At 43.3% G+C, this 14,909-nt stretch overlaps 1 protein-coding gene across 4 annotated transcripts in view; it reads right to left on the bottom strand.

The window, feature by feature from the left end:
* Positions 1-14,647, bottom strand: part of Pcdh19 (protocadherin 19) — a 101,317-nt gene extending 86,670 nt beyond the window's left edge. For 2 of the 4 annotated variants that reach the window (XM_046419193.2, XM_046419194.2), the window contains exons 1-2: positions 12,394-14,645; positions 8,507-8,834 (exon numbers count right to left, since the gene is read on the bottom strand). In XM_046419193.2, the coding sequence (XP_046275149.1) occupies positions 8,507-8,834; positions 12,394-14,540 (2,475 nt within the window). In that variant the 5' untranslated portion in view covers positions 14,541-14,645. Of the gene's footprint in view, positions 1-8,506; positions 8,835-9,519; positions 9,661-12,393 lie in introns of all 4 variants that reach the window. The other 2 variants (XM_058571268.1, XM_058571270.1) reach the window with 2 other exon arrangements.
* Positions 14,648-14,909: the final 262 nt, after the last annotated feature.

Genomic DNA, 14,909 nt, shown 5'->3' with positions numbered 1-14,909 from the left:
AAAGAGACAAAATGAGAAACAAAGCCTCAGAAAATAATTTCCAAGGAATTGAAGATATTCACTATAAGATATTCTTCAGCTGAGCTTTATGCACAGCAATGATTATTTGGCTGTTTCTTACTCAGAGATCTCAATTATGAATAGTCACAGAGAGATCTAATCTTGGGATACATCAAATCAGGGTGTCTTGGCCTCACATTTGGAGGATATCACTGACTCTGATTAGGCTTATGAGCATTTCCTCAGGGAGGCAGCCAGCAGAGGAGAGTGGAGAAGGGGGCCCTGAGGACCTAAGATCATAGATATGTGTATAATCAGCACAGCTGGTAAAGGCTCCATCACAAAAAAAGTCATATAAGTAAGGAAGAGAAGCAGATACACACACACACACACACACACACACACACACACACACTCCACTTCCCTAAAGAGGAATCTAACCTTTAGATTAAACTTTTCTTCCTGCTAGCTTACACAGGGAATTCATTTTATTCAAAAGAGCAAGCTACACAATCTAAGAAGAGGTGCCCTTCATGCTCTGGAAATCAGATTTAGGAGATAACATAATCCAGAAAGCAAAGCCGCCAAGGCCAGTGCTGGTGGTAGTTAAGGAGAGCAGCTTGCCACAGAACAGTGGCCAGATGGGGCCCAGTGGGAGAAGCTGAAAACTGGCCACCCTGGCACTCAAAGACTTAATGAAGCATCAGAAGACTATGCACACGAAGGCAGTGCTTAAGCATATGACAATTAAGAAGCCTTGGTGCTAGTCCATGAATGCTGAACTCAAGGAGAACACAGGTTTGACACTGAATTCTCACCTGCTTCAATCCCAAATGGTCTGCTCAGGACTCTCAAGGTACCTGCTCCTGACACCTGTCTGTTAATCTCTGTCTCACAGTTTTTTCATGAAAAGAATTTTCTCTGTTCCTAAAGGCTGAATTTAAAGAAAAATCTTAAGAGACTCCTTTCATTTTCCAAAGTAATTCCAGTGTTCCACCCAATCCAGGAAACCCTCATTGACTTAAGGAATTTTCATTACCTGGCACATCAAGTTGGAACCACATCTCTTCAAGAACGAGCTCAAGAAGAGAAGGCAAAAAGCATTAAAAAAAATTTGTGGTGGGCTTCTATTCTTTCAGCAAAAGGCCTACAAAGAGTGGAGGAAGTACAACACGATGGAAAGAGGATACACTGTAATATTTCGTTTCATTTTTTTTAAATCTGGAGCAAATACAAATTACCGAAATTTTTAAAATCTGGATGCTATGTATCTGTCTTTTCTGTATATTTTAGCTGTTACATAATTTCACTTTTTAAAATTAAATGAAAATCCACCAGAAATTAACCAGTGAGAATTCAAAGTCCAGATAAAAGTCAAGGAAATACGGAATTACCTCACCTCATGAGGGTTTTGTGAATCTTGTCAAGGTAATGAAACTCAATTTAAGCAAACAAGATACGTAAAAATTCAAACTTACAAAGGAAACCAGTTAGAAGTTGATTTTGCACATTATACAAGGACACTTTCCTCTAGGAAAGAATCCACCACAGGGTTACTTTAAATATAGAATGCCACCACTGTGGTTAATATGAGGTCTAATTCACAAAACAGACATTCACTAACTGAATAGCTTTTCAGGAACCCAACTACCATCAAAGGTGTATCTATAGATCCTCCTGGAGAGCTCAGTCAGGTTTTCTCTTCTGTGACAGAAAACACTTAGAGGATGCACCTGAGGAACTAATTACTGTCAAGCAACACAGAGTGTATTTTGGTTGCAAATGTTGTGTCTTTGAGCAAGTCATTTGCCTTTTCTAACTCCATTTTTCATACAGTAGAAAAGAAACCTTGGTCCCTTCTGACAATTCTTCCAGGAATACTATGAAACTGCAATGGTCCTAGCTAATATTTTAAAATTAAATTCTGAATGATAGCAAATGAGATTTCTGCATGGGAACCCAAGCTCCTGGAGCTGGCAGAGATGCCCTCCCTGCAGCTCCAGGGCTTTCATCATTCCCCTGGGGTGACACAGGGAGGTGCTAGCACACCAGGTACACCCACTGCAAGGTGAGTGACCCCACTATGCTGTCCACACAAAACCACTCAAAACTACGCAACAGCTAAAGAGGAAATGTAACTTGAAGAGCATTTCCCTCCACAAGCAACTGATCCTCTGGGACTTTCACTTCAAGCCTCTGAATTGTTTGAAGTAAATGAGGCTCGAATTAAAGGCCAGCCACTCACACATGAAGAAATGAAGCCTCCTCTCAGAAGGGGAAAATGGTGGCTCCAGAGCCAGCCTCCCACCTCTCAGACACAGGACTCTTGTACAAATGGCTTCATCCACCCATATCTGAGGCACTTGATCCAGCCAATCATAGCCTTCCCAAGCCCTGGAAGCTGAAACATATATGCAGAGGGGTCAACATCTGAAATTCTAAGCAAACACCTCAAATCCACTGCAACACCATTAATGAAAAACTCCAGCTTTCTAGGAGGTGACTTCATTCTCTTTTTTTTCCAGTTCTCTAATTTCTCACAAGCAACCCCTTGAGCCCCCAGTTTCAGCCTCTGGGCACAATACATGGAAGCTACAGCAAACTTTGGCAAGGTGAGGGAGGGAGAGGTCTCCAGCTTCTCCCATCTTGTAAGTATAACAGAGAAAAACCAGGTGGGGCTACTGGGGCCAAAAACAAGTGGTCCTCTGATAAGAAGAATTCCAGTGCCTCAGAGCCCTCTCTGGAAAATGTCCTGCCTCCAGCACCCGAGGGAGAGAAATCTCAGGATCATTAGCAAGCACTCTGGCTGAGCTCAACTTTAGTGAAGGTGTATAGGGAGAGAGGTGATCTCTAAGGTAACCAGTTAATTGCCAATAAGGAATGATAATAATAAATTAGCAAATACTAATGTAAACTAACTCAGTTCTGCAGCAGTTGCATGGAGACGACAGAGGAACAGTTTATTCTGGAACACATCTTGCAAGCTGATCCCCGCTGGGAAAGGCACTACCTCAGCTAGATGTGTAACAGGGCAAATAAACGTACAATGTAGGCAATGGGTTTCCTTAGAATGTCTAATAGTAGAATTGGAGCCCTTGATTTTTGAAGAAAAATGGAGTGAGTATGCTTGGACAGATGAGGGCTCCATTGTTTTCTATTGTTTCCTTCTGCTGCCTGAGGGTTATTTTGATCTCTAGATTCAAATGATTCCAACACCCCATCATAATAAGGAAACTAAAATTTATAAAAGCAAGCTCACTAGAGAATTTGTTTTCATTGGTAGTGATATGTTGTGTCATTCCATGCTATCCAAACAAGCTTCATCATACCTACTAGTTTTCTAGTGCTCTCTCAATCTGCCATGTGATAGATTTGTGGCTGTCCTTAGCCCAGAGTTTCACTCTAATCACTGCAAATCCCTAAATTTTAAATTGTGTTTAAGGACAAAAACATGCTGAGATATTTATTTCTTTTTCATTTTTCTTCATAGTCTAACTGATGTTTTATTGTCATTATTTGCCCTAAGATGACCATGCATTCATTCAGCCTTTTTGTGGTAGTCTTTTTCGAGGATAACTGGAAATATTCAATTCAGCCTGCCACACATTCCCTTGTTCTATAATCTTTTCCACTGCTACTACATAACTATTCATGAAATTGTTGCATGAGTGACCACAGCAGAGCACACACAGAACCTTTAGGACAAATCATATCAAAGATGCTACAGATTTCAGGCAAAAGGTAGGAAATATAAGGAAAACTTTCAAGAGACTGGGGATGTAGTCCAGTGGTACAGCACTTGCCTTTCATGTCAGGAGGTCCTGGGTTTAATCCCCAGGATGGGGGTGTGGGATAGAAACTCAAGATAAGATTAAAATTGAAGCCAAAATCTAAATCCCTATGTACCTATGACTGGAATTTTAGAAGGTCTTGGCTACTATAGTCACTCCTTTAGAACTGTCAGATTAAAAGCATTCAGCATCAAAAAACTAAAACTTAAAATACACCACACAAAAGAGAATGAGTATTTTTTTAACATTTCACCCCTCCTGAAGTCAGGAAAAGACCCCACTCAAGTCTCCATTCCCAGCAGAATACTATATGACATACTAAGTAGCACTCAAAACATAATTTTAGAAAAATCTTACGAAAGTGACCAACCTACTATCTTTCTTCATATTCACCTTCTTTTTCAAACTTCTTTCCTCTTTCTTCCCTTTTTCTCCCTGTATACACACACAGAGCATACTTTCATTCACACATACACACACACACATACACACACACACACACACACACACACTAAGTCTGAACTAAATAAAGCAAAACACTAAGAATTCAAATTTCACCCTCCAATTCAAGATATTTTAAAAATACTGGCATCACTAATTCTGCAAAAGTCTTGTATAAACAACAAAGGAATCCTTCACTTTGCCTTCTCAAATTTGTGCACAAACCCACAAAATCCACATAGTTGACTTTCCAACCAATACCAGAGGACAGGTAAACAATGATATCAAATTCTATGCAGGATTATCTCTGCAATATGAGAAGTTAAATTCAAATTCTCTATAATTGTGCTCCATTCCCTTTACTTTACCTACTTAACTGCTTCTAAATTCATGTTCCCCATAGTATCTAGAGCGAACATTGTTCAGATGCAGCTAGGTCTATATGCTGATGCAGAAACCACCCTCAGTACTGGGGATGTGACTCAGTGTTAGAGTGCTTACCTAACACATGCCTAAGGTTCCCAGCACTACCACCAAAAAAAGAAATTCACCCACAATTCACCAAACTTGGAGAGTCCAACAGTAAATTTACATATAAATAATGGCAGGAGAAGGAAGTACTAAAGAATCTACAAAGTAATAGGTGATTAGAAACTATCTTGTATTTTAAGATAGTTTGACCAGGCCCAGTGGCTTGCACCTGTAATTCCAGTGACTCTGGAGGCTGAGGCAGAAAGATCACATGTTCCAGGACAGGCTCAGCAATTTAGTGAGGCCCTGTCTCAAAACTAAAGAGGGCTGGGGATGTAATTCAGTGTTAGAACAGCCCTGGATTCAATCCCTAGTACCTGAAGAAAATAGAAAAGAAAAAGAAAAAAGAAACTATCTTATGTTGCTTGCAAGTGAAATCATATGGGTGATCTTAGCTCCCCAACTAGACTTTGAACTCTCTAAGGGCAGAAGTTACATCTTATATTTATTTGGAATCCCTATGGTACATGCTACACAGCTGAGCATAGTGGATGCATTCCAAATGCTTACTGATTTGATTTAATGCCCCTGTGATGAATTTCAAAGTACAATAGAGTAAAGCAGCATAGGAAGCAAGCACAGTAGTTCTGACTCTGCTGGTGTATAATACCCTGCTGAGTAAGTTCTCTAAGGGACTCTACAGTATTGAAGAAAATGGGTTTGTCACAAAAGGGAGCCCAGTGTCCAAATCTAAAGAGAAAGAATGTTACATGCTCAGGAAAGAGATATTATCCTGAATTAAAATTATCTGTATATTGTGTGTTTCCCTACAAACTCCCTGGGGTCAAAGATCAAGTGTATTATTTTGTTTCCCTAGGAAATAGTAAGTACGGTGTCTGACATGTTCTAAATGTGCAATAAATGCTAGTGGGTTGAACTAATGAAAAAAATGAATTGTTTAATGAAATCACATGAAGGACAAAAGAAGTGATACAATATGATTTAGTAGAAAATTTTCCATAGAATCTTATACTTATCACATCATAGAACTTATTATTCAGTTCCCTAATTATTTAATAAATGTTGTTTTCTTGGATGGATTCCTTAAGTAATGAGGAAAATATAAAGAAAGTTAGGGAATGTAGCAGGATATTATTATTCTAGGAATCCCACTGAACCCTATAATAGTACTTATCATTCCATATTGCAAATCACCTTGTCTCCCCATTAGAATGTGCATTCATTGTCTTTTTTATCTGTACAATGCCACCAGCCTAGAGCAATACTTTACAAAGAGTAGACGCTCAACAAATACCAGTTGAACACATGAGTCAACCATGCCTGCTCTTCTATAGATTTCACTGGATTTAAGTATTTTATCCAGTTCACATTCAAGGGCTTCTAGTATGGAAGAAAAGGAGAAATGTCATTTTCCCCATGCAGGGCTTTGTGACAGATACAGATCAAATGGCTTGACTGTGCTTGGCTGAGTAGGCTTCTGCCTTTTCTGAGTGGGTTTTCAATTGAACTTTCTATGAATGCATATTGGAAATACACACTTAACTTCACAGTGTCTAATACATGCTATCATGGACCTGCCTACCCCTCCACACCAGCTCTCTGTGATTTTGTTAAACAAGTAGAACATCTGGCTTTGTGAGTCAGGAACGTCATCAGAACTGAGACCTTAGGTTTTCTAAATATTTGAAGCAATACATTATTCACTCTGCCCATAGAGAATCTCAGAACACTAAGTTCTTAATAAAACCATGTTATAGTTATAGAGCTCCTGCCTCTTGATTGTATTTCATAGACACTTGGCCTTGCATTTTTCTGGTGCCCTGAATTGATTCCATGAATGATCACCAGGTCATCAGGATTCAATACTTTTGTCCATCTCCCTAAGCAAGAACACTATCAGCAACCAAATACACAACCTTGGCATATTTCACCTCCATTGTTGAGAGATCAGTGTGAAGAGTCTGGCCACACCACTTTGTAGGTATCATCTATATAGAATCAGCTTAGATTCCTCTTTGGTTATAAGTGCTCAGGAAGACACACTTAGGTATACACACCATTGTCAACAGTGATTCCCAATTGCCTAGCAAAGAAATATACCATTTTAGGGGCACCTATGAATCAGACGCTTATACTACACAATGTCATATTATCCCTTGCATGGCAAATGTACCCATTTTGTAGATGAGGAAACAGAGACTCAGACTACATAACAAACAATGACATTTGGATTCAAAATTGTGATCTATCTGGTTCCACTACACAGAACTGCCTCTCTCCTCTCCACTGCTGAACTATTGATGGTCTACAAATGATCCTCCAAGTAGTCTATGGTCTAGGCCCTAGTAGTATTCAGGAATATTAATAATTACAACTGAGTCTATCTAGCACAATATACTTTCAATAAATTTTTATTTATGGAGCTATGAATTTATAACCTTGGTGCTTTTGTTGCCAGCAAACTACCTTCATTTGTTCATTAAAAATACAGCTTTTGGGAGCTATTAATTCTGGTGGGAACTATTTTTCAGGGGAAGCCATCAATGTAAGTGATCCTAAGATCCCTTTGTCCTACAAAATTGACATAAACACTATGCAACCATTTTATGTAAACATGATGGCCTGGGTATATCAGGCGGAAATATTTCTGAAACAGGAAGATATCACTGAAACAGTACTTTCCTAGAAGTTTAGCACCCTGTGATATGCCCTCCCTCTCTTGATGACCTGCTTTGTGAGTCTGAACAAATCTCTTAGCATCTCTGCACCTTTGTTTCATCATCTACTGAAGGACCATCTATCAAGATATCCAATCTCAAGTATCAAAGGAGACAACAATTGTAAAGGTGCTTTGAAAAATGTTGACAAACTCTCCAAGTGTATAATATTTCTTTCATTAGTGGCCTGAATGGGGGCACATGCCTCCCACTGCATCAAATTTCCAAACAAAGAGGGAATTAGGCAATTCATAGAAAAATGAAAACAACATAAAAACTACCTTCCACCTAGCCACCCACCACCATCATCTGAATATCACCCTACTATCCTGAAATATTTCAATAGCCAATAAGCATCTGACCACACTGTGTTTTTAAAAATCCTTCCATTTGGAAACATTCATTCACAGTAAAGGGAAACAGAATTAACTAAAATACATAGCTAATTCCTAAAATATTCATATTAGTGACAGTTTCAACCTCCTCAGCTGTCAAATGTTATTACCAGAACTGCTGAGAAATGGCAAAGTGGCTTTCATTTTTTACTTGCCTCCCATGAACCAGCTCATCCATATTCTTGGCAAGATGCTAGAGAACAGTGGTGTAAGGGGGATAAAAAGAAAATGGGGCTTTAGGAGACTGAACAACTCTCACAGGAGAACATTGCCCCCACTGGAGTGTTAGAGGGTTTCATTCATTTTCAACATTACTTAGTGACTCTTTCTAAGCTATTTCAACTGACATATTGTTACCACTGGCTCTCAAGCATGTGATATTTGCAACAGGTGGAGCAAACTTGTATTATGCCAGGACACCGTACTGGACTTTCAAAAGTTTAGACCCTTCGGGTTCCTCCTCACAACACCAGCCCACAAAATCCATATATGTTGGGTTACCTTTTGCCCCAAGAAACACTGATAGCAAACCTAAGTAAGGAAGTGGGCTTAGGCAGAGAAGTTCTCCCTGCCGCTGCAGGGGATTGTACCAGCATAACAGTCTATGGTATACTGAACAGCTCAAAAAGAGATCTGTGAAGACCTCACAGAGCTACTCATCTACACTCACCTCAGGCAGAGGCACACCATTGATGATCAGATCTGGCTGCTGGGGGCCCTGGCTGTTGAAAGAGTGATGGTAGATGTGGTTGGCGCTGGTATTGCGAGTATTCTGGTTCTCTACATTCAGGAAAGTGCTCTCAGAGCGGCGGCAGCCCAGGGGCAGCGTCTGCTGGTGGTAGTCGAAATAGTTGAGGGAGGAGGTCAGGGAGGAGCAACTGACAACATTCATCTTGTCTGTCTCCTCCACATCCCGGGGTACCAGGCGGATGTCATTCTTACTGATTTTTTTCTTCTTGCTTGATTTCTTTTGATGCCCATAGGAGTACTCAGCGATTCTATGTGACAGAAAAGGCAGCATGAATTGATAACACCCTCCCAAACCATGCACTGATTAATAAACATTAAGCATCCCAGAGGGTTGCACCCCATCTCCGCTCCAGCTCCTTATTCTGGCGCATTACATCATCTGGTTTCTCCCTGTGCTTTTCTCATGCGAAAACAAGCTGAGGGCCATGAAGTTTTCATATTGAACATAGTAACCTCCCCCTACCCCCACCCAAAAAAAGTTCCTATAATCTGGATCTGGAATTTTTCATTTGAGTGGCCAGTGAGCAGGGGTGGGAGGATGGGGAAAGTTGAGCCTGTGGGAGAGAAAGCATTAAAATGCTTAAATCTGGAGCTTCCCTGGAACCCAAAACAACTTCGGGGTAAAGTGAGAAGCAAACCCCAATTTAACAGAAAGAGGAGATGGAGGGAAATAAAAAATAAACTGCTTGCCAGTTCCTCCAGGCATTTAACATGTAGCAAACTCCCTTAATCAGCTTCCTCTGTGATTGACCTGATCAGTTTTGGACTGGGGTAGAAGATGAGATCCTGTCCTTTGAAGTCTCCTCAACTCCAGTCCTCCACACCCTCCGCCCTGCCCTAGCCCAGCTCCCTTCTACTCTCCACCCAGCCCCCTCCTCTTCCAGAGAAATCTGATAGCCAAACCCATTTGAATGAGGGGAAATGCCTTTTTACCTCTTTCCCCTTAGGCTCACTTTCTCCTCTGCCTTTTTGTCTTGCTCCTCGCTAATGGGAGAAACCGAGATGCAATGCAGACACTTGCTGTTTTGTCCTTTTATAAAACAGCCGAGGAGACAAGTGATGGTTAAACAATTACTGCAAAGGAATTTAAAGGTTAGTGCGTTCAGCATCCTTCTCCATTCAGGTGTACCTACAAGCAGCTGTGCTGCAACTGGAACATAAAGAGCTCAATTTAATTAACACTGACACAGACCCAGCAACGTGCACCAAAGACACCAAGCATTAAGAGACTTGTCAAAAGAAATACATTAAAATGTAGGCAGATTCTCAATGTCACTTAGCAATAATGATTTAAGCTTATTGTTTGGAAATTCAATTTCTAGGTAATAATCAGCAAAACAATAGGGTTAATAAATAATATAGGTTGATCTTTACAAGGGAAAGACTGCCTGTATTCTCGCTCGACAAAGCTAATTGTCTGAATACAAAAAGGGAGCCCAATTCAAGCAGCAATTGCAGATCATCTTGCAAGTCTCATAAATGAATGCATTTCAGGAAGAGGCTCTGCAGAAGCTGAGAACAAGAAACCTCTGCCTAATCACATAGAAAGAAACGCTCCTGAACTTTAGGTTTCTAAAAAGTCTGAGCAGATGGGGAGACTGCATATCTACAGAGGCAAATAATTGCTCTGTCCCTGGGATCTACCTAGAGCTAAGCAGTTGAGTTCCTTCCCCTCACCCTTTCACTCTGTGCCCAGGCAGACTTGCAATGATGGCAAGCTGATGCTACTGGGGATTGGGAGCGAATAAAATCCCCCCCAAACCCCTGGAATACGGTTGATTTTCTTTTCTAATCTGTTTACAGAATCAATGGGAAGTTCTAATCATTTTGTTTACCCATGATGAGTAAGTTTGGCAATGCCCCATCCAATTATTCAGCTGAGACATTCATTGCATAGCCCTTTCTGTATTGACCAATTATTTAATTAAACTGTACTTCATTAATCCCAAACCATCACAGGGAAGAGAGTGCTTTACAAAATACACATTTGGGTGAAGTTGGAGAGCACTGAGATTTGCACTTTTTTTCCAAATTCAAATGCTCTCCTCCCTGTTTTAATGATCTCCCTGGCAAGCACTCAGAAAGAGCTCTCACTTCTAGTCATATATCACGAAGAGGTGGCAAAGCCTTCAATATCTTTATTTCAAGCTGATTTCTTTTTCATCAAGGAAAGGGTCTTATGCATTTACTTTATGCTGAGAAAATGGCTTAAAAAGAGTCCCCTCTATCATTATCTCCATATAAATAAAATTTTATTGACCCTGCATTTTTCTCCTATAAAAATCGCCACTGGCAGTCACAGGTTTCAAAGGTAAGAGCAATATTAATTTCCATTTCTCCCATCTGAAATGACTTGGTGCTGAAGGAAAGAAAAGTCATGGCCATTTCACTAGTAACAGGATTAAAGCATTTATGAGGCATTGCAGCTGCTCTTTTATGGCACCTGATTGATATTCATGTGTGGTTAGCATTTGTCTACTAACTTGTGTAATGCAGAGAATAGTAAAAGGGAAACAATAATTGCATGGCTGTTACATATTCAGGGAGCTCTGATTCACAGAAGTGTGCATTTCAGATGGTGTCAACTACAAATCTGACCTACAGGAACATATTTTGACTGATTAACATGCAAGCACAGATGGCACAAAAGACAAACTGGATGTGTAGGTGTGTTGAAAGCACACACACACCTTGGTTGGAAATAGCAGCATCATTCATTTTCAGCAAAGTAAAGAAACAACTTTTTTTTCAACTGTTTCGATGAGACACTGCTGGAAAAATTATATATTAAGTTGGGTTCTAGAAATTCTTGGACTTATTTATACTATCCAATTGTAAAGAAGAACTTCAGCAAGACCCTCTAATGTGCTAATCCGGATTGTTTTTTAAATGCTATATGTCATTCTAGTTTCCACATTTCTCTTCCTTTTCTTCACCCTTCTCCTCATCTCTCTTCTCCCCCACCCCAATATACACATCCTGCACACACTTCAAGAGAAATTGTAACACAATAGCCCATAGTGACATCCACTGGTAGCAACCAGATCTTAATGCCACAGCACAGTTCCACATAAGAGGAAATCACCATAAACTCCAAGATTGCTATTTTTATTGAAACATCTGGACACAAAGTCTTGTCCCTCATTGGGAAGTTAGGTCTTTATACACCAACCAAACAGATATTTGAAAACATACAGATGCCTGACAGAATTTCACTTTATATAGTCAGATGTTTAGGGATTAAATCAAACCAAACCAGGAAGAGACATAAAAACACTAATCACCTGTTCTTTGTTCCTTACTCTGTTTCCCAACTTAAACTCCTACCCCCAAACTCTCTTCAGAGTTTATCACTGCAGCAAAATAGGGCAGCTGCCCAGCATTCCCTCTCCTTTCAGTACCTGTCTCCAAATCACTGTGTTTTGCTGAAAATGTGAGTCTCATCTCTTCTCTTCTTTCTCCCTTTCTCTTTCTCCCTCCCCTCTCTCCTCCCCCGCCCCTAGTTCCCATAACTTCATGGAGACAGCTGTGCAAATTTTAAAATGATAATTGCTTTTCTGCTCATCATCATTATGTGACAGAATCCATTCAAACAGTAAATGATTGTCTTCCAGCAAATTGTCAGATCAAAAGAATTGATCAACTTGGACTCTCATAAACTTTTCCCCCCTCCACAAAGAAGCTGTGTGAGTATGCTGCATGCAATTAAGTGGGAAACAAAAGCACTGGGGTTTTCACACAGAGACACAGATACTCACACCTTACTCATCCCAGACAAAGAAGAAAAGAAAGAAAAGTTGGCTCTACCTGCAGTTGTAGGTTCGGATCTCTTTGTTGTCGCGCTTGCACTTGATTGCCACGAAGATCATAGTGACAAACAGGATGCCAGCAATAGAGCCCAGGGCGATAATGAAAATCAAGGATAGGTTCACTGATCCCATTGACTCTTGGGCATCAAGAGCTGGGGAAAGGTAGATTAGGACCAGCGCAGAGGCTGAGAGAGACGTCTTGCCGTGGTCATGGGCCACCACAATAAGCTCATAGGAAGCTTTAGAGCTCTCGCTGAAGGTGCGGGTGGTCCTGACTTCGCCATTAACCTGGTCTATTTCAAAGAAGCCACGGTCACCCTCAGTCATGTCATAGGTAACTCGACCATTTTCGCCCTCGTCGTAGTCGTCTGCCTTGACAACAGTCACCAGGTAGCCTATGCCTGAGTTTCGGGGGATGTAGACCTCAGCAGTGCCATTGATTAGTGGCGGGGCTGTGATAACTGGGGTATTGTCATTGACGTCTAGGATGATGACCCGCACTGTGGCGTTGCTTTGCAGTGAGGGCAGGCCACCATCCTTGGCCAGCACCTTGAATTCAAATGCCTTGGTCTGCTCATGGTTGAAGGATCGCAGAGCATAGATATCACCAGAATTGGGATTGATGGAGACATAGGTGAATACAGGCATGTCCCGCACCTGCGACGGCACTATCTGGTAGGAGACACTGCCATTGAGACCCAGATCAGGATCGCGGGCAGACACAGAGAGAAGATAAGCGCCGGGAGTGTTATTCTCCTGCACAATGACCTGGTAGTAGGGCTTAGAGAAGTGCGGGTGGTTGTCGTTCTCATCAGTTATGCGCACTGTAAAGGACTTGGCACTTTGCAGCATAGGTACGCCGCCATCGCGCGCCTGAATGGTAAGATTGTACTGATCGTGCTGCTCACGATCCAGCCGACCGTCCACCAGGATAGTGGAGAAGCTCTCATACTCCTGCAGGCGAAATGGCACGTTGCCCAGCAAACGGCACTGCACTCGTCCATTGAGGCCTGAGTCGCGATCGGACACCCGAACTAGGGCGATCACGTAGCCTGGGGGGGCGCTCTCGCTCACCTCCACAAGCTCACTGTTGACCGATAGCAAGTTGATTACCGGTGGGTTGTCATTGGTGTCCAGAACGCTGACTGTGACCTTGCAGTGTGCTGGGATAGAGTTGGGCCCCAGGTCCTTGGCCTGAACGTCCAGTTCGTACACGTGGCCCTCTTCATAGTCTAGGGCACCAGTGACAGTGACCAAGCCACTGTGTGGATCGATTTGGAAGAGCTCGCGTGTTCGGTCGTTGACATAGCCATAGAAAGAGTAGACAACCTGGCCATTGGTGCCCTCGTCTGGGTCACTAGCATTAAGGCGAATGACGGGTGTGTTGGGAGGCGAGTTCTCAGGCACGCTCACCGCGTAGGTGGACTCGCCAAACACCGGGTTGTTGTCATTGGAGTCAGTCACCTTGATGCTGAGGCCCACGGTGCCCAAGTGCGGCGGGTCTCCGCCATCGAGTGCAGTGATTCGAAAACTGTAGTGCGACTGAGTCTCGCGGTCTAGACTTTTCTCCACCACGAGTTCAGCAAAGCGTGAACCGTCGCCACGCGTCTTGATCTCCAGGCCGAACAGTTCGTTGGGCGTGAGCTCATAAGTCTGCACCCCAAAGCTGCCAGAGTCCGGATCATAGGCGCTGTCCAGCGGGATACGTGTGCCAGGGCTGGCCGCCTCTGATATCTCTAGCTCAATCTGTGCCGCTGGGAAACTGGGCGCATTGTCGTTCAGGTCCTTGATCTCCACCTTAATCACGCAGATTTCCATTGAGCTGGACATAACCTCGAGAGAGATGATGCACTTCGGGCTCTGACGGCACAGCAGGTCGCGGTCAATCTTCTGCTTGGTGACCAGCAGGCCTGAGCTAGGGTTGATGTCCACCAGGTGCGGAGCGGAATTGGACACCACACGGAAAGCGGAGGCCTGTCGGGGGTCCAGCGCGAAGCCCGCCTCTCGCGCGTCCTTGGCCACATTAGCGATTACCGTCCCAGCACGCTGCTCTTCTTCCACTGAGTACTTGAGGTTAATGAGGGCGGCCGCCTGCGTCCACAGTACGGCCAGCAGCAGCAGCACCGGCAGCAGGAGTGACTCCATGGCTGCTCGGGGCTCTGCTTGGCCTCGCCTCTCCACACCCCTCCGAGGCCGACGCCGCCGGCGCTCCAGCTTCCCGCCGGCTCGGGCCGCCTGTTGCGCGCGCCCCGTGGCCCCGGAGGCCGCGGGAGGAGTCCCGCCCAGGGCGGCCCGGCGGCGCGGGGCGTATACCCGCGCCGGCTCCAATGCTGAGGTTGAGGTGGACTCGGCGGGGGCTCGCTGGGGGCCCGGGGGCTCCAAGGGGCCGAGGGAGCGCCGCGCGGCCCCGAGCCCCCTCCCTCCAGCCCGGCTACTCAGTTTTCCCCCTTCAAAGTTAGCCGGACGCGACTGGCCACAGCGGCGCAGGGCTGCGGGTCTGGTGGCGTTTGCGAA

The sequence above is a fragment of the Marmota monax genome, unplaced genomic scaffold (genome assembly GCF_021218885.2).
Source record: "Marmota monax isolate L192 unplaced genomic scaffold, Marmota_monax_Labrador192_F-V1.1 WCK01_AAM20220418_F8-fsc00206, whole genome shotgun sequence".
In the NCBI taxonomy this organism is placed as follows: domain Eukaryota; kingdom Metazoa; phylum Chordata; class Mammalia; order Rodentia; family Sciuridae; genus Marmota; species Marmota monax.
This window is presented reverse-complemented; position numbering and strand designations above follow the sequence as displayed.